The sequence below is a fragment of the Cetorhinus maximus genome, chromosome 6 (genome assembly GCF_964194155.1).
Source record: "Cetorhinus maximus chromosome 6, sCetMax3.hap1.1, whole genome shotgun sequence".
NCBI classification, from domain to species: Eukaryota; Metazoa; Chordata; class Chondrichthyes; order Lamniformes; family Cetorhinidae; genus Cetorhinus; species Cetorhinus maximus.
The window spans coordinates 103,464,641-103,484,689 of NC_135884.1; the positions used below are offsets into that span (position 1 = coordinate 103,464,641).

General features: G+C 44.2%; 1 protein-coding gene across 1 annotated transcript in view; it reads right to left on the reverse strand.

Moving 5' to 3' along the window:
• galr1b (galanin receptor 1b) overlaps positions 1-4,694 on the reverse strand; it is a 31,759-nt gene extending 27,065 nt beyond the window's left edge. Inside the window, exons 1-2 of the mRNA XM_078542963.1 lie at positions 3,906-4,694; positions 3,237-3,302 (exon numbers count right to left, since the gene is read on the reverse strand). Of these exons, the coding sequence (XP_078399089.1) occupies positions 3,237-3,302; positions 3,906-4,565 (726 nt within the window). The 5' untranslated portion in view covers positions 4,566-4,694. The remainder of the gene's footprint in view (positions 1-3,236; positions 3,303-3,905) is intronic.
• Between the last annotated feature and the right edge of the window lie 15,355 nt (positions 4,695-20,049).

Consider the following 20,049-nt stretch of genomic DNA (forward strand, 5'->3'; position numbering starts at 1 on the left):
ACTCCTCACTACTCAAACTGGCACTGCCACTGCCCCTTTTTTTCCTACCCGCGGATGTGGTTTTTGAAAATGTTGGCTGGCCGCCTGCCTGTTTTGCCTGTGCGACGAGCGCGAATTCGCACGAGTAATGAAAAATCACCGTCAGTTGAACTGTTAATGGCCTTTAGTGGCCTGTTAATTAATGGTGGGTGTGGCTCCAGCACCCACACATGCCCACCCACGGGACCTAAAATTCTGCCCTTAGTCTCCCAAAAATAAAGGGATATGGGGAACATGCTGGAAAGGGATGTTGAAGCCAAAGATCAGCCATGATCATACTAAATGGGAGAGTAGGCTCGACGGGCTAGATGGTCAACTACAGCTCCTATTTCTTATGTTGTTATTTTTTTATGACTGTATATAGGTAAATATTTGACTGCTTTCCAGTTTGGATGCAGAATATTTGCTTTATGCAATCAAGTTTATGAAATGTTTAACAAGCTTTATTTTAATAGTCCAAGCTTAATGTTACAGTAAGAAGGCTATTCCTGGCATCTCTGGTGTATGATTATATTTATATGGCCATTTTTCTTCAGTATCACAATTACATCATACCAGTCTGCACTACTATTATGATTCTACAAACAGCCTAATGAAATTCTGCTCCAAGTTTGGTGTCAACTCATTAATTGCCACTAACTAACTATCAAATTGTACTGAGTTCACAAATGTTGAATAAAACACTATTTCTTTTCGAGTAGTAAACTGCATTTTGCTGAAATGGCTTGTCAGGAATCTCTGCCGTGATATATTCACAAACATTAAACATAAACCCCATATTAGATGTAAAGAGAATTTCAGTAACAGCACTCTTTAGAAATTCTCCCCTCGTGATAGCAATTCCAGATGTGAAGTAACCCAGATCATTTTGCATTTCAGGAGCCAATTAAAATAAAATGAATTTGAAAGCAGCACTGAGATTAATGTTGCAAAAATGGATTTGGGATTTTCAATCCCAAAAGCTAATTCTTTATATGCAGTGTTACTGTATTGAAAAGATTATTAAATGCAACTCCACACAGGACAAATGCATATGTTTTTGGCTGAAATCTATCATAAAATTGTAACCCTAGCTGCTAATCTCCAGGTCTCTCTTTGTGATACTCTGCCTCTTTCTCTTTCCAACTGCACAGGTTGCAAAACTAAGCACATCGACAATAAAGAAGAGGATGACGAAAGGGAATTTGAAGAGGTTTGGAAAGAAATTAATTTTTAAAAAAAGGAAAGCAAAGAGGAACTACAAAATTAAATCACCAAGGAATAGAGAGCAATAGTATTCTACAGACACGTGAATAGCAAAGACAAAATCAGGATAGGGATATGGCCATTAAGAGTTGCACATCATAAACTCACAGGTAATGATAGCAAAAGGGCAGAAATATTGAAGAGTTATTTTGCCTCAGTATTTACCAGGAAGGCTAACAGGGTGGACATGACATTAAAAAAATGATCAAAAAAGATAACATTTAAGATGAAATGTGCGAGATAATTGATAAACTTAGAGAAGATATTCCCCATTCTTTGCAGCTCGAAGTATATACAGCAGGCAGAATCATCTGGGGATATTATTGTGCAGTGTTAGAACAATATTTTACATAAACTCTAAAGCACAAAAACAGGCCATTTGGCCCAAGTAGTTTGTGCAGTCATTTGTGCTCCACACGAACCTCCATACTCCCCGCTTCATCTAATTATGTCAGCATTTCTGTCTACCTTTCTCTCTCATATGATTATCTAGAATCCCTTAAATGCATGTTATCTATTTCAACCATTCCTTGTGGTAGCAAGCTCCACATTCTTACAACTCTCTGGGGAAAGAGTTTCTCCTGAATTCCCTGTGGAATTCTGAGTAACTATCTTATATTTATGGTCTTGCCTGCAAGTGGAAATTTTCCTGCATCTACTCAAGAAACATTTTCATCATTTTAAAATGCTATATTAAGTCACCCCTCATTCTTCTCATTTTTAGATTAAAGAGCCCAAACCTCTTCATCCCTTTCTGATAGTTATAACCTCTCAGTTCTGGTATCATCTGTGTAAATATCTTTTGTACCTTTTCTGTGCACTTATAACCCTTTTAAAATATGAAGGCGAACACTGTGCACTGTACTCTAAGTGTGGTCTAACCGAGATTCAATACAAGTTTAAAATAACTGCTCTGCTTTCCAATTCCATCCCTTCAGAAATGAACCCCAAATGCTTTATTTTCTTTTTAATGGCTGTATTAACCTGCATCGCTACTTTTTATTATTTTGTGTATCTATGACATTGGATCCCTTTCCTCCCCTAGCCCATACACAGCCCCTTATTTTCCAAGCAGTATGTGGCCTCCCTATTCTTTCTACAAAAATGTAGCACCTCGCACTTATATATATGTGAAATTAATTTGCCAATTCCATGCACATTTTGCAAGTATATTAATGTCTTCTTGTATTTCTTTATAATAAATATATATATTGTGGGGAAGGGTGCTTTGCTTATAGTGTGGTGGAACTTTAAGGTGTGCATTTTCATTGCTGTGACTGAACAAACTCTGCTCAATCAGTCAACAAGACAGCCTTTATTTTGTTACGTTTTACCTCAACTTTCTATCCTAGTATAATTTATTTCTATTTATCTTCACTGTACATAATACATTGTGTACTTGAATTCTACCTTATTCTTACATTGACAAAAAAAGCTTTACACACCAGTTACATAAGTATTTGAAGTGAAATTAAAAGGAAATGTCATATTTTGAGACATTTAAATGAAAATTGTGTCTATGGTACTAATAATACCAATATTGCACGTATAATTATGGGTTGACTAATAGCTCCTGGGCTAGATTTTCACTTATTCATAGTCAAAACTTTCCTTTTCTCATTCAAGGGATATGGGTATTGCTCACATTTATTGACCATCCCTAACTGTCCTTGAGAAGGCGGTGGTGGATCACCTCCTCAAACAGTTACATTCTGTGTGGCGGAGATACCCCACAGTGCTGTTAAGGAGCAAGTTCCAGGATTTTAACCTAACTATCAGTCATTTATTTCCGTATGGCTGTCTGTTCTTTTGAGCATAAGGATTGTTGCGAACTGCCAACGAATATGTGGAAAACTAGCAACTACAGGCGAGTGGAATTTTCAAGAGAGAGATTAGTGGGATTATGTGGTGTAACTGGTTTCAGAAAACTGGCGTCTATGCTGCATTCTTACCTTCTTCTTGGACCGTTTCGATTTCTTTGACATGTTCCTCACCTTCTTGTGGAGGTGAAACAAAACCTGAAAGAGGGGCAAAGGATAATGAAACAGCCGCGCGCTGTGAAGCAAGGAAGATAACGTTTACTTCTCAAATGATGAACCGATGACAACTGGCGAAATCTAGCAGGGAAACAGATGAATTTAGGCACAGTTTAAAACTGAGGTAAATGCTCAATTTTAAGCGGATTAATTATGTATTTCCAGGAGCGGGTCATGGGTTCCTCGGCAGCTCCACTCTAATATAGAAGCGAGCCTAACAAGTATATTGCACGAACACTCCTGGTGCTAGCAGATCGCACATTACTTTATATATGACACCTATTACAAGCCGTGCCCAGATTTTATAATCTCACACTTTGGAATCTTGTTAGGAGTTCTCAGACTTTCAGAAAACTCAACAATTCACCTGGTTACATTTCTAGAAAAGAAAATGTTTCATTGGAGAGATGTAACCCTATATTTGCACTGGGCGTTAAACTAATCCCGCTGCCTTGTTTATCTGGTGCTACCATTCTGGCTTTCCTTCTCCCAGATTCGCTTTCCAAACAATTCGCTTCTCTTTAGGATCCAATTGAACTTTGAACCACAATCACGGCAAAAGTTATGGTTTTGACCCGAGGTTACCTTGGCATAGCAGCAACAGATCAACAGCAAGGGCAGGAGGTAGCCTATGATCAGGATGGTGACCTTGTAGACCCCCTTCAGACCTCCTTCCTCCCAAACTTCCCAGCAGAAGGAGCAGTTGGGAGCCCAGTGGTATCCGGTGACCAGGGTTTGATGGTGGGCGATTGGCACGGCGGCCAACAGCGACAGCAGCCAAATGCCAGCCACGGCCACCGAGGCGTTCCTCTTGTTCCGGATGCACGGGGGACGCTTGGAGTGGACCACGGCGATGTACCTGTCCACCGACATGGTCACCAGGGTGAAGATGCTCACCAGCAAGGTGACCGTGAAAAAATAGTGCACCAACTTGCAAAGGAAAGCGCCAAAGATCCACTCGGGCAGCGAGTAGATGGTGGCTTGGAACGGGACACAGAACAGGAGGAAGGAGAGGTCGGCAACGCTGAGGTTCAGGATGAAAGTGTTGGTTGTGCTGCGCGATCTCCTGGATTTGGTCCGTCCCAGCACGATTATCACCAGGGTGTTCCCAACCATGCCGAGTAGGAAGATTAAACCGAAGGCAATCGGCACAATGACCACCTCGGGTCCGTCAGATGTCCCAATCGAACAGACATTTCTCCGGGAGTCGCTCTCATTGCTGGGACTGAGGATGTCTGTCTCCATCCTCACTCCTGCCTTCACTCCTGGCCCCTGTCGCTACTTCAGTGAGGAGACACTGTTGGATGGAGCCGGTTGGTAACATCTCCAGGAGTGAAATCAAAGAATTTTGCCTTTTAGTGACTGGGTGTCACTCACAACTGATCGCAGCACACAATGAAGCAAAGGGCGCCGACTGTAGCTGCCCGCATATCTCCAACTCCTATCGCTCAGATCTCACATTCTTAAAGAAGCACTGCTTACAATTACTCCCCCAAATACAATTAAAACGTTGAAACCGTCATGCACGTTTCGTAATGCAGGTCTTCACCCATTTGGTACTTAAACACTAATGCATTAAATTCTACCCATAGACTGAAATTCGCCAATGGCTAATAGTTTTGCTCCAGTCTTTCGGTGTGTTTGGTTAGAACAGAAGAGCGACAATAACCTGCCCCAATCGGTACATTACACCATCAAAATAGACTCAAAAGACGCATTACGTGCAAATAGACGCAAGGAGTGCAGCCACCTTCTGCTGACATTTAACTGCATTCCCATCGCTGAGTCACCCCCACCTTCAACATCCTGGGGGTGTTACCATTGACCAGGAACTGAACTGGACTAGCCATATAAATACTGTGGCTACAAGAGCAGGTCAGAGGCTAGGAATCCTGCAGTGACTGACTCACCTTCCCAAAGCCTGTCCACCATTGACCAGGCATAAGTCAGGAGAAAAATTATGGATCAGTATTTGGAGAATGTGCCAGAAACAAAGGGAAATTAAGCCCTGTAAGCCTGGAACATTTTCTGCCTTAAAAGCATATTAAAGCAAAAACCATTCAAGCCAAGGAGTGTGATGGAATACTCTCCACTTGCCTGGGTGAGTGCAGCTCCAACAATACTCAAGAACCTCAGCTCAAGAACCTCAGCACCATCCAGGACAAAGCAGCCAGCTTGATTGGCAACTCAACCACCACCTTAAACATTTACTCGCTCCACTACCGACACACTACAACAGCATCAGTGTTTACCATCTACAAGATGCACTGCAGCAACCCTCAAGGCTTCTTCAACAGCACCTTCCAAACACGCAACTTCTACAACCTCGAAGGACAAGGGCAGTAGGCACACAGGAGCACTATCACCTGCAAGTTCCCCCGCCATTCACACTCCATTCTGATTTGGAACTATATCACCATTCCTTCACTGTCGCTGGATCAAAATTTTGGAACTCCCTAACTGCACTGTGGGTGTACCTGCAGCATATAGATTGCAGCAGTTCAAGGTGGAGTATTGAGCTGTGTGGTCTGGAATAAATCTTTCCCAACAACTATGTAACTCTGAGTACATTCACAGTTCTTGACTTTTTTTTTTCCAGGAGTGGGACATGAACCCACTACCTTCTGACTCAAAGGCGAGGGTGCTATGAACTGAGCCACAGCTGACACCTCGCAGCAGTTCAAGGTGGCCATTCACTACCACATTCTCAAGGGTAATATAAAAGCAGGGATGTGCTGCTGAGGTTTTATAAAGCTCTAGTCAAACCACATTTAGAATATTGTGAGCAATTTTGGGCCCCGTATCTCAGGAAGGATGTGCTGGCCCTGGAGAGGATCCAGAGGAGGTTCATGAGAATGATCCCAGGAATGAAAGGCTTAACATATGAGGAACATCTGAGTACTCTAGGTCTATACTCGATGGAGTTTAGAAGGATGAGGGGGGATCTGATTGAAACTTACAGAATACTGAAAGGCCTGGATAGAGTGGACTTGGGGAAGATGTTTCCATTAGTAGGAGAGACTAGGACCTGAGGGCACAGCCTCAGAGTAAAGGGAAGACCTTTTAGAACAGAGACGAGGAGAAACTTCTTTAGCCAGAGAGTGGTGAATCTATGGAATTCTTTGCCACAGAAGGCTGTGGAGGCCAGGTCATTGAGTGTATTTAAGACCAAGATAGATAGGTTCTTGATTGGTAAGGGGATCAAAGGTTACGGGGAGAAGGCGGGAGAATGGGGTTGAGAAACTTATCAGCCATGATTGAATGGTGGAGCAGACTCGATGGGCCGAATGGCCTAATTTCTGCTCCTATGACTTATGGCCTTATGGTCTTATGGTAATTAGGGATGGGCAATAAATTCTGGTGCTGCCAGTGACATATACACCCCATGAATGAATAATAAAAATTGTGCACACAATTTAATTTTCAGCAATGTCTAATTAGACTAAAGTGCCCAGGGTTTTTTTTTGTGTTTCAGAATATGTATTCAGGATGGGAACCTATCTGCACACTAGTGCAAGAGATTCCAGCTGAAACAGTTTTCTAGAATTGCTGAGCACTTTAAATATTGTAAAGGGACTAAGACATCACACTCTATATTTTTATAATATATATGTCCTCATAGTTAATTTATAAAATTTTAAAAACTGGACAAAGGCCTTTTTTAAAATGGCTGAAGCTGAAGGTTGTGACCTTCGAACAATAAGAGCTATTTGGCAGTATCACAGAAACTTGTGCCTCATTATCTCTGAAGAGACGCTAACGACCCCTGTTGGCTGCAAAGGCCAAATTCAAAGTGAATTAAACAAAGGCCATTTACATTTCATAAGCCAGGCCTGGCCAACTGGAGCCAATTCGTTTGCTAAGACAAAGGACGCCGCAACCTCCCATTAAGACTTAATGGTTGGAACATTAACAATCTCAGATACCCAGACAAAGGACACCCTTTGTCAAAGCCAAAGTGGAGAGGTAGAGGTCACGTGACATGACTCCCTCTAGCTGGTGGAACCTTTAACATTGCTTCGTGGAACTGCAAAGCTTAGTCTGCTAGCTTTCCATCTACATAGCAGCAGCACAGAAAAGGGGCTCTGTCCAGGTTTGAATGCCTGGCCCCACATAAACTGTTTCTACTTGAATACTGGACATTTGTACCATTGCCTACAAAATTAATTCATCTCTTTGTGTCCACCTCCTCATGGAAGTCATCTCAACTGGATAAGGGAATCATCCAGCATCAGTCTTCAATCTACCAACCTCTGTGAAGGAATACACCACTGGATTTTTGATTCTGGGCTCTGTTTATATATGAAACAATAATTCCTTTCTCTGTGGTCTTTACCTGCAAATCTTTCTTTCTCTATCACTCTTTACTGTATGAATGCACAGGGGGCTACTTAGCGAACCTTCCCCCTCACCAACCTATGTTTCGAGTGTGTGAAAATAAACTAACTCTTTGAGTTCATCCGATCACGAGTTTGCTGTGGGGTTATTAGTAGAAATTGGATCACACCAAAACCAAGGGGTTGGGAAATATGCCACTGCTTATAAAGGGGGAAATCACAATCAGAACACCTTTCTGTTTACTGATGTGTTTTGAGAAGAGAAATCAGGGCTGTTTAAATTAACACCCCCTCCTGTCTGTAACACTATAAACACCAACATTCCCGATATGCCTACGTTACCTGCAAATAGCCTCAGTTCACTAAGGAAATTAATTGGTACCTGTGGACAGTTCTTTAATTTGGCTCACCTCAATCACTTTTGTGCTGTTAGATGCCTGTTTGCTGAGAGATATGACAAACCACAGCAATTATCTCCTGAATGTCAAGACTATTAATTTCCCAGGAAAACAGTTTGACAGGCACAGGACGAACAACACATGATGGCAGCAGTTGGGTGTCATTTTGTGTTCACTTGTCCAAAAACAGCTACCTGGCAACCAAACAATCCTTGAGCTCTCAGTCGCAGGTGGCTGTGTCCTACCTCATGTTTGGATAAGCCTCAGGACCATTTGTGCGTTTCCAACAAGGAAGGCAAAAACTTGAGCAAAACAAAGTTACTGGCAAATAGATGCCTTTTGTTATATTGCAGCTGATGTTATCTTAAGCTATTAAAACCATATACTACGGAATAAACTTTGAAACAGCCTGGTTATTATGTATAAACAATACTGAGGGAGTGGAAGAGGGTGTGGCCAGGTAAATAGGGGTGAGCTACATTGAGACAGTTCCCCAATGCATTCCTGCTGTTGGAGAGGGTCAGCCAATTTGAAGTTAAGACCCCAAGTAGGGGCAATTTTGCGGCTTCACTGGCATCCTACCCACTTATCTTATACACTTACCTTATCTCCTGTCAAAGTGGCTGGGACCTTTGAACTTACACACTTTATGGCAGCTAGTGCTGTAAAAAGGGGGTGAGGTTTCACTTCTGCCAACGCTGCTGCCCTGCACTGGAAGGACTCCAGAGCTGCTGCGCTGCACATTTCTCACCTGGCCCAGGTCAGAAGTCCGGGTGAGAAATGTGCAGCTCCTGATTTGGGTAAATAAAAAGGAGCAGAGTGCCAATCCGACTGTGATTGCCACTCCATGGAAACTTTTTTGTCAGTCTTGTCTCAGTAGTCACACGCGTACACCTCTGCATCAATAGGCAGCGGGTAAGTCCCACTCCAGAATCTTGAGCACCAAATCCAGGCTGACTCTCCAGGGCAGTACAGAAGGTGTGTTGCAGTTGGAAATGCCATCTCTCAGACAAGGCGTGAAACCAAGGGTCTGTCTGCCCCACATTTAGATGCAAAAGATCCCACAGCAACATTTCGAGCATGAGCAGGACTTCTCCCCAGTGTCTGGCCAAGATTTATACCTCAATCAACATCATGAAAACAGATTATCTGGTCCTTTATTTAATTGTTGTTTTGAGAACTTGCTTACAAATTGGCTGTCGTGTTTCCAACGCTATGACAATGATCACACTTCAAGAAGTACTTTACAGGTTGTGAAGCACTTTGGGGCAGCATGAAAGGGGCTACATTACAAGCTCTTCTTTTTCTTTTTATTCTAATAAAATGTTCAAAAGACTGAGCTTGCCATTCTTGGTGTATTATTACAAAATAATGCCTATTTATTTCAGGCAGAAGAAGAAGGCCATGAATTATGACCCAGTTCATATGTATCTTGAATTTCAAAGAGGATTTGTGAATAGGGAACTGAGTTTGAGTGTTTTTTCACTTTAATTATGGAATATCAATTTTTCAGTCTAGACTGATACTTCACGGCAGCACTCAGGGAGTACTGCTATGTTACATGTGCTGCTTTTCTGATAAAAGGCCCTCAGGTGGACTTAAAATATCCCATTACAATATTTGATAAGGAGGAAAGATTGTTTCCAGGTTATGCTTAATATTTATCCAGTAACTATCATCAAAAGCAGGTGAATTGGCCAGTTACTGTTGCATGTGAGGCTTTACTGTGTAAAAATTGGCGGCAGATTTTGCATACAAAATAACAGTAGCTATAGATCTAAAGTAATTCATTACCTTTAAAACATGATGGAATGTCCTGATGATGTGAAGGGTGCTATATAAAGGCAGTTTCTTTCTTTACAGTTTTCAACGCAGTGGTTAAGACACTAAGCACATAACATATCTCGATTTAGAGCAAAAATAAACAAGGACACTCGACCTTTTTTTAGTTTTGACTTCTACTCTGTGGGAAGGATTTTGAGGTTGTTGGGCGGGTGCCTTGGGTGGGCCCAGGAGCGGCCACGAAACTGACCACCGCCCACGATCGGGCCCCGACCGCGATTTCACGCTGGCGGGCCAATTAAGGCAGGGCAGCTTCTCCGCCCCCTCTTCCAGTGACCGTGGCATTTGATGAGGCTGCGATGGCTGGGGAGATACCAGCCATGGCACTGGCTGCCCGTTCACAGGTGGGGCCAACTCACCCTCCACTGGCCAGAGGAGAACAGCCAAGGTCATCAAGGCCAACAAGACAGCCGAGTCAGCAGGCTGTCTCCAATGCCGGCGCCAGCAAGGGGGGAGCGCACATACATAGCACTCGCAAGTGTAAGTTAAAGGCACCATGAGCACAAGAGGAACAGGTCACAGGTAATTTTATATTCATTTATCTATACTGGCCTGGGAATGAAGACCAGAGACGTTTACGTCAACAGTTTGGAATTTTCAAACTGAGATAAATTTTGTTTTTCTCGTCATGGCCTGAGTATGCTTCACCTTTTTAGTTTATTGGTGCAGAGCACGCCAGTCTGTAATGCTGGCTGCAAGTGACTCTGAACTTTATTGCACAGGCACTGAGTGTTCTTTGTGTTCAAATGAAAGGGTCCTTTCAGACATCCGGGATGGAGGCGGCAGCCCTGGCATGCGTTTGAAGCTGATCTTTGATAGCCTAGCTGAAGGAGCGCTGGATCAAGGTGTCCCTGCCTCCCTGCAGGTTACTGAGGTCTGGCTCCATGCCCTCAGCATTCTCCTCACCGTGCTCACCCTCCAACTCACTACAGGACTCATCATCTGTGGCCTGTGGAGCTGCGTCAAGATCCTCTTCCTCCAGTGGATCCCCTCTTGCCAGTGCCAGATTGTGGAGAGTGCAGCATACAACCACTATCAGTGACACCCGCTCTCGGGGTATTCTAGTGCTCCCCCTGAATGGTCCAGACATCGGAAGCGCATCTTGAGAAGACCAATGGTCCTCTCTACCACTGCCCTTGTAGAGGCATGACCCAAATTGTAACGATGCTCTGCCTCTGTTCTTGGGTGGTGGAGAGTTGCCATGAGCCACCTCTTCAATAGATACCCCATGTCACTCAGCAGCCATCAATCCAGTTGGGCTGGAGCACTGAAGAGCCTTGGCACCTGGGAGTGTCTGAGGATGTATGCGTCATGGGAGCTGCCAGGGTACCTTGCACAGACTTGCAGAATCTGCATCCTGTGGTCATACACTATCTGCACATTCATGGAGTGAAATCCCTCCCTGTTGATGAAGGCACCCAGCTGACCCACTGGTGCCTTGATGCCCAGATGTGTGTAGTCGATGGCAATCTGGAAGTAGGAGAACCCAGCAATCACTGCAAAGCCTCTGGTTCGCTCAGCCTGGCTGGCCTCGTCCATACAGTAAAGAATAAAGGTCAGTACCTGCCTGAACAGAGCTTCTGTCACCAGGTTGACGCAACTGTGGATAACTGATTGAGAGACTCCACACAGATCCCCCACTGACCCCAAGAAAGAGCCGGATGCATAGAAGTTGAGGGCCGCAGTGACCTTCAGAGCCACTGGCATGGGGTGTCCGCCCAGACAGTCAGAGCTGATTTCTGGCCCAATCATTTGGCAAATGAAGGTCACGGACTCCCTTGAGAGGCGGAGCCTCCTTCGGCATTGTACGTTGGACATATTGAGGTAGCTGCATCACCGCCTGTAAACCCCAGCAGCAGGATAGTGGCATCTACTGTGGCCCCTTCCACCTTGGACTACTTGTTGGCCCTATGCTCCTTATGCCTGCACCTCTCCTCCCACAGGTCCCTCCCCTGGAAGCTGCATAGGGACACGTGGCCTCCTCTCCCCTCTGCCCCTCTCTTCCTCCTCAAAGGAGGTGCCTCCATCAGAGACCACAATCCTCATTACCAGGATAAAGGAAAGGCTGCCCGATACCTGGAAGGGTTCACACGGGTTGAATCCTCTGGGAGCCTGGCAGACAGCAATCAGTCCTGAAATGAAGCCTGGAAATGCTAAGACTGAAGCCCCAAACAGAAATGATGCTGCCAAGTACCAATAAGCAACCAGCAGCAAACTATCCCCAAAACTGCTCACTACCCACACTGGCAATGCTGCTGACTCTTTTTATTCCACCTTTGGATGAGATTTGTGAAAATGTTGGCTGACTGCCTGCCCGTTTTGCTTGTGCAACGAACTGGAAATCGCACGGGCAGGGAAAAATTGCATTCAGTTGGATTCTTAAGGGCCTTAAGTGGCCACTTAATTAATGGCAGGCGCCGCTCTGGCACCTGCCCGCGCCTTCCAAGCGAAATATTGCGCGATGCCGTCGGGACGCTCACCCGATGTCATTGTGCATGATTTTACTCCCTATCAGGTCGGGTGCGCGCCCGCCCGTGGGACATAAAATTCTGCCCTGTGGTATCTGCTCATCTCTATCGTTTCTTGACCATGATGTACTTTGTCCCCAATAGTTCTCTAATAGTGATTTCACCACCCCGACTATGCCAATGAAAGATTATACCTGAAAAATTAACCTGCCTTCGTCTTTCAGATGCTAAATGACCTGATCTACATTTCCAGTAGTTTTGTTCACTTCATTGAAAGAAAGACTCCCACCAAATAATATTCCTTGGATCAGCTGAGATTCAAACTTTGCTACACAACATGAACGTATGAATGATTTTGTCTATTTCATATTAATTTCTGATGAAAGAGCAAATGTACAGCATAATTACCATCTCATCTCCAACACAGTCTATAGATTTTTAAGTGATCTCTATAAGTGATCTGTTGGGAGTTAATAGATTCTCTTAAATATCTTTGTACCAGGTATCATCTAAGGCTGCAGCTAATGCTCTTACCTCTTACCATGTGATTGCCACATTGTTGGTAACAAATACCACTGACATAGCCAATGGAAAACAATATGAGATAGGTCACATATAGTGGTACATAATATCTTTGACATAAAATATGCTTCATAATTAATTCCTCATAAGTGTTTTGATGAGTAAATCAAATTATAAATACTTTCCAGTTTAAGGACTTGAGCTTTTTTTATATTGAAATGTAAAAATCATTTACATATTTTTTAAAAATTTGGATCGTATTATGGAAAAACATTCATTAAGATCATGCTTGTTTACACCCATTTTTTACTGCTTCTTTAAAACCATGTAATTGCACTCAACCAGAGGAACTCATAGCTTACTGTTATCCCTGCCCTATGGAAGTTTGCCAGAATTTATCTTAATCCACCCTCCTCCCAAAGTCAAGTTAGAGTTTTGTTATTAATTATTATCAATAGCAATAATAAAATGTTTATAGTCACATGAATCATTGTTATTAAATATTTAAGTTTAGGTAAAATGTAAGCTTTAAAAAGAATGGAAGACAATTTGTTGAGTTAACGAATGGCTTATGTTTTTTTTCCTTAACCAGGAAGGTTGTTGAGAAAGCTCCACCGTCACTCCTAAAGATTCTAGTAAAAAACAGCGATGAACTGTCAGCAGGTACAATGGAAAATGCTGAGGAGACAACAAACATTAGAAAGCAATGTGACAATTTTCAAATTAAAGGTAAAAAACATGATATTTTAAAAATTGAGAATCCTAGGCATTGTGAGGAACATGATCAAAGTTGAAAGGAATTATAGCAAAGGTGACATAATTCATGGAGTAGTAGTTAGTTATGACATGCATAGGACTTTAAAACCTGTAATTACAGGAGAGGGGAGACTCATAGAGGTCAGGCATTTGGTAGCTTTGAGGTGTTGGGAAAGTGTAAGAGGTCATGGGAGATTGAAAATATGGGCTAAGAAATGCAACACTGGTTCAGACTTTTCTCTAGTTTGTATGATTGTTTTCAAGCTTTATTTCTCATACATACTCCAAATGCTGGGCCTCTAAAGCTCAATCCAATGCATGAAAATATTTAAGTATTCATCTCTTGTTGCAGGTGAGGAACACATTTCTTTTCACACAAATGGTTGAAAAATATTGGGGGGCAATATATTGGCATGGATTGAGAATTGGTTAGCAGACAGGAAACAGGGGTGTAGGAATGAACGGGTCTTTTTCTGAATGGCATGCAGTGACTAGTGGGGTACCCACTAGGGATCAGTGCTTGGGCCCCAGCTATGTAATTCACATTCAGAAAGTTCTGAATGAAATTTTATTTATCCTTTCACAGAATGTGGGCATCATTGATTAGGCCAGCATTTCTTGCCCATCCCTAATTTCCCTTGAGAAGGTGGCGGTAAGCTACTCTCTTGAACTGCTGCAGTCCATGTGGCGTAGATACACCCATAGTACTGTAAGGAAGGGAGTTCCAGGAGTTTGGCCCAGTGACAGTGAAGAAATGACCATATAGTTTGGTGTGTGGCTTGGAGAGGAACTTGCACAGGGTGGTGTTCCAATGCATCTGCTGCCCTTGTCTTTCTAGGTGGTAGAGGTCGCGGGTTTGGAAGGTGCTGTGGAAAGAACCTTGCTGAGTTGCTGCAGTGCATAATGCAGATGGTACACATTGTGCTACTGTGTGTAATGAGGTCAGGAGCTGAGTGGCCCTGGTGGAACCCAAACTAAGCGTCAGTGAGCAGGTTATTGCTGAGTAAGTGCCACTTGTTAGCACTGTCAATAACCCCTTCCATCACTTTACTGATAATTGAGAGTAGACTGATGGGGCTTTTTGTGGAAGGGACAGGTTCCATATTGCCAGGTCATTGCCAGTGTTGTAGCTGTACTGGAATAGCTTGGCTAGGGGCGCAGATAGTTCTGAAGCACAATGCTTCAGTACTGTTACCAGGATGTTGTCAGGGCCCATAGTCTTTGCAGTATCCAGTGCCCTCAGCTATTTCTTGACATCACATGGAGTAAATGTAATTATTATTATTAAAGTTATGTAAATCTGCAACAAAACTAGAAGCCAGATAAAGCAAAATGTTTCTAACATTGAAACAAGAAAGTCCTAGAACCTGCCAAACAGATTATATTGTTCCTTTTTGATTGAGTCTTTCTCTCCTCAGTGATCTGGATCTGGACAAGAAATTGGGCTCACTAGTGCCCAGTTTCGGGGTGCTACGAGTGCTCGTTGAACTCCAATATGGCACCTGTAATGGGTGCACCCACTTAGATGACTAGCTGCAAATGCATTGGTGAGGGCATTAGTGTGTGTGTGTTCAATGGTTTGACTCAATGGTACCATTTTGGACCTCCACACACCAGCTAATGCACTCTCCTAACGTAACACTACTGGCTATACCTGCCCAGGTCAGGGAGCAATTTTCCTATGGGAAAGGAATAATGAGGAATAATGTGTGAGATGTCTGTGCACCAGTCCTCACTGAAATCTGCCACTTGTGCAGCCACAGCTGTATTGCCAGTGGTTGTGAGGGTGACCATGGTGATGAACTTTTACACATCTGGCTCCTTCCAAACTGGAGCTGGAGACTATTTGCAACATCTCACAGTTTGTTATCCACTGTTGTGTGTGTGAGGCCACTGATGCTCTCTATTCAGTAAGAGCTAGCTACATTTCATTCGCTCTTGCCAAAGACAGACAGGCAGAGCAAGCACCTGACTTCACTAGGGTCTCAGGCTTTCCCAAGGTGCAGAATGCCACTGACAGCACACATATCACTTTGCAAGCGCCACATGTCAATTCTGCCTGATAGAAGGTCTGAAAAGGATTCCACTCCCACAACATCCAGCTGGGGTGAAATCATTGGGAGGGCATCATGCAGGTCAATACCCGAATCCTGGAAGCAGTTATGATGCCTTCAATCTGCAGCAGTCCGCTGCGTTACCTATATTTGGTTCACCATGATAAACCAAAGGGTGTGTACTGAACAACGAAGGCTATCCGCTGATCACATGACTGATGACTCTGGTGTGCAACTTACACGCACGTGCACAGCTCCCATGAAATGAAAGCAATGCTGCCACACGCAGTGTGAAACAGCGGTTTCACTGGTGTACTGAAACAATGCTTCCACTGCCTGTGGATGATCCCGGCAGTACCTGGCAGAGTGGGGGTCAAGACTTGTCGTGACCTGCTGCGTGTTGCACAACCTCACCATCGTGAAGGGAGACTCTTTGCTAGCAGCTATACAGTGAAAAGCTCAGGAATAGGAAGATAAGGATGAGAAGCAGGAGTAGCAGGATGAAGAGGAGGAGGAAAAGGGGAGGAAAAGAAAGGGGAGGAGGTAGCCTAGACAGCCTCTTTCTGCCTGGGCTGTTTGTGAAGAAATCAGAGTGTGATTACACTAAGCAGAACTCCAATCCCTCTTTAACCAACAGTCCTACTTTACCTTCCACTGTCATTGATGATTACAGCATCCACTTGATCACAATGCAAAAATAAAAGCCACCACAAAATAAACATTCCAAACCAAATTTATAAATGAAATAACTCATGTTGCATACAAAAGTCAGTTAATCACCCTTGTGCATTCCATTTTTGCCTGTCTTCTATGCACCTGTCCCAATGCTTCTACACAATGCTACCCCAGATGGCCTCAGAGGATGACTTGAAGCAGCTCTGAGCCTAAAGGACCCGGCTTCGGATTGCATCATCTTGGAATGGGAAGCAGCAGTCCGGACTGGGTGGCTGGAGGCGCTGGCCATGTCGCAGTGGAAGCCTGAATGCTGTCTTCCTGAGAGCAGACAGCAAGTTCATGCTCCATGGAGCCACTGCCACTCCTCTGGGGTAATGTCTTCTAGTAACCTGTTAGAGGACAGATTGCTGGAACGCTGCAGTACCCTGCAAAGCCTCTTTGCACATTCTGTAATCCATACCCATGATGGCGGCAGTCTGAGCATACATGGCAGAAAGCTGACCTTGTACGATCTCAGTCTGAATTTCCGCTACAGCAGCCAGACATCGGGTGATTGCTGCTTGTGCTGTGATGGAAGCTGTAGCATCAGCCATTCGATGCTGCAACATGGTTGGGTTCATAAGTGTGATAATGGAGCTGGATGCTTCTATGCTGGAAAAGATGGTCTCCAAGCTCTGCTCAAATCCCAATACCAAGTTAATTCTGGACTCCTCCATGCTCCTTGACATTGGCCACAAATTTTCTAGATTTTTCAAATTTTTTCAAATTTTTTCAAAATTTTTCAAATTTTCAAGATTTCACAAATTTTCAAAATGCATTTTGTTATCTATCCATCAATAATCCTCTCTAGGCTTCCCCATCCAAGTGATAATCTGAATTGTCTGAAGCAGAACCCCTATACAACCTCACCCTCTGAAGAACTGACACTTGTGCTATCCTTGCCCCCTGCCTTGGCTGCAGCCCATTTGTGTCTCACCACATACAGGTCCTGCTTCTGACCTATCCTTTAAGATATGCTCAGTGTCTATATCTGAGCTGACAGCTTCGAGTGCAAAAATCAAGTGACGGTGCTGCATCTTCATCATCACTCTCTTCCTGGTCACCTCCACTCTCTGGGCAGGTTGCACTTCTTGCATATCTGATAGGTAAATTGCCCAGGGGTAAAGTTGTGGTTTGGGGAAGTGGCAGGAGAAGGGGGGTCGGCGAAAACAAGAGGTCCATGTTCACTCCATCTACAGCTTTTATGTCAGGAGAGAGCATGTGATGATGAGGAAGTGGTATGTGAGAAGGAGGATTAGGTATGAGGGTGTCAACATTTTCAGTAGTTTTAGCCCCACTACCAGCCACAGCCTCAGTGCTGGCCTCCCCAATAATGGTTAGCACCATGGGGACCAAGGTGTGCCTGCCTCCATCTGGTTAGCTGCTGCTGCCTCTGGTTGCATGCAAACTTGACCTGCGAGAAAGAGGGAAGTTTATTAGTGAGTGTGGTGTAAAGCATTTGATTGATGTGGTTGCCAGCGTGGCACTGTAAGCAAGCTTTAAGATTTGGGTGTGAATCTTGCAGCAGTGTTGTGACAGTGAGGTGAAGCATGTGAATGTCAGGTATAAATGCTGATTAAGAGAGGTTGTTGGAAGGTGAACAATGGGGGAATGGTGATTTGGGCAGAGTGTAAGGCTAGTGGTGCAGCTGGTAGAATATGGCATTTAAAGATGCATTCACTGACCTTGGTCACTCATGTGAGGTCATTGAATTTCTTTTGGTAATGGATCCTTGGGGGCTTGACTCCTCCATTAACATCCCATTGCCTTTTAAGTGTGGGCCTGCAGGGCCTCCTGACTCCCTGTGAATACAAGACATCCCTCTTACTTTCCCCCTTCTTCACAAAGGTTTTTCAGTGCAGCCTTCGTAAACCTTGGAGCCAGCTCTCACCTATATAGTATCATTCTTCACCTCATTCATTTCCTGCACAACTCTCAACACTAGCTCTAGTCACAATGCACCTTCCCCTTGCAGTGCAGGATAGCTTCCAATGGTTTTGGTCCCCTGCTGATGCAACCAGCTAATGAACAGCCTGGTTAGCATTGGCTGCATTCAGCAACCATTCGGGTGAACTGGCAGCCCAAAGTTAACATGCTGACTACATTACATTGAACAGGCAAGGGTTAATCACTGATCAGAATCCTTAAGCGTGTTTTCGGGGGTTATCCAATTTAGCTCCCAATGTCTTGTTCCACTGTATTTTATGGGAGGTGCTGTGGGAATATGAGGTGCTGGTGCCACTTCTGTGTGCTATCACGTCCCTCTATTCATGGAGTGAGAGTTGGGTCCGCATTCTTGGTGTTAAGTCAAATTCATTCAAGGTGGGCGTTGGACTCCGTCAAGTTGTCTCCGTCTTGTCTCCACTCCTGTTCATGATTTTTATGGACAGGATATCAGGGCGCAGCCAAGGTACCAAGAAAATACCCAGTTTGGTGGCTTGAGGGTGGCATCTCTGCTGTTCGAAGATAATGTGCTTCTTACCTCATCCGGCTGTGATCTCTAGCACGCACTTGAACTTTTGCTGCCGAGTGTGACACGACTGGGATGTGGATCAGCAGCTCCAAATCTGAGGTCATGATTCACTCTTGGAAAAGAGTGAGTTGCTTTCTCCAGGTGAGAGGATGTCAAGTATCTTGGGATCTTGTTCGCGAGTGATGGCGTGAGATTGACCAGCGGATCGGTGCGCCGGCTCCAGTTCTGTGGTGCTCTACCGGTCCGTGGTTGTGAAGTGGGAGCTGAGTTTTAGAATCGGTTTACCAGTCGATCTATGTCCCTGTCCTCACCTATGGGCATGAACTGTGGGTAATGACTGAAAAGGATAAGATTGCGGACACAAGCGGCGGAAATGAGGCTTCTCCGCAGGATTGCTGGGCGTACTCTCCGGGACAGGGTGAGGAGTTCGGCAATCTGGGAAAGCCTCAGAGTAGAGTTGCTGCTCCTCTGGATCGAGAGGGACCAGTTGAGGTGGTTCGGGGCATCTGGTAAGGATGCTGCCCCTCCCCCCACCCATCCGTCCCTCCCCCGGTAGGCTCCCACTGGAGCGGTAGCAGACAGAGCCCACAGGGTGGAGACCTCGAGGCAGACCCAGGACACGCTGGAGGGGTTACATCTCTCAGAAAACCTAGGAATCCCCCAGGGGGAGCAGGAGTCTGTGGCTGAAGAAAGGGAAGTCTGGTTGGCCCTGCTCAGTTTACTGCCACCATGACCCTCACCAGGAGAAGCTGTGTGAAAATAGATGGATGGAATGGATGGATGTCTTGTTCCATTTTTATCTTGTTCACATGTATTAGCAATCCTGGCAGAGAACCTAAAAGATGCAGATAAATGACACATTAGATTTACTTAAACTTGAGGTGGTAATTTGTAATTGGAAGCTAGTTTTATTTAAAAATATGTGTGATGTTAATTTCTCGATCTGTTTTATCAGATAACTGGTAGCTCTGCAATATTTTCTCACCCTCTAGCTAAATGATCACTTATAAAGATTTCAACCTTAATTTGGTCACTCATTACAGTAAGTCTTGGTATAAACCTCAACCAGATTTGTTTAGACAGATCTGTCAGAAGAATGTGCAGGGAGGGGGAGTGAAGTTTCCTTGTGTCCCGCATTAGGGCATTTTATGGAAGAATTATTAAT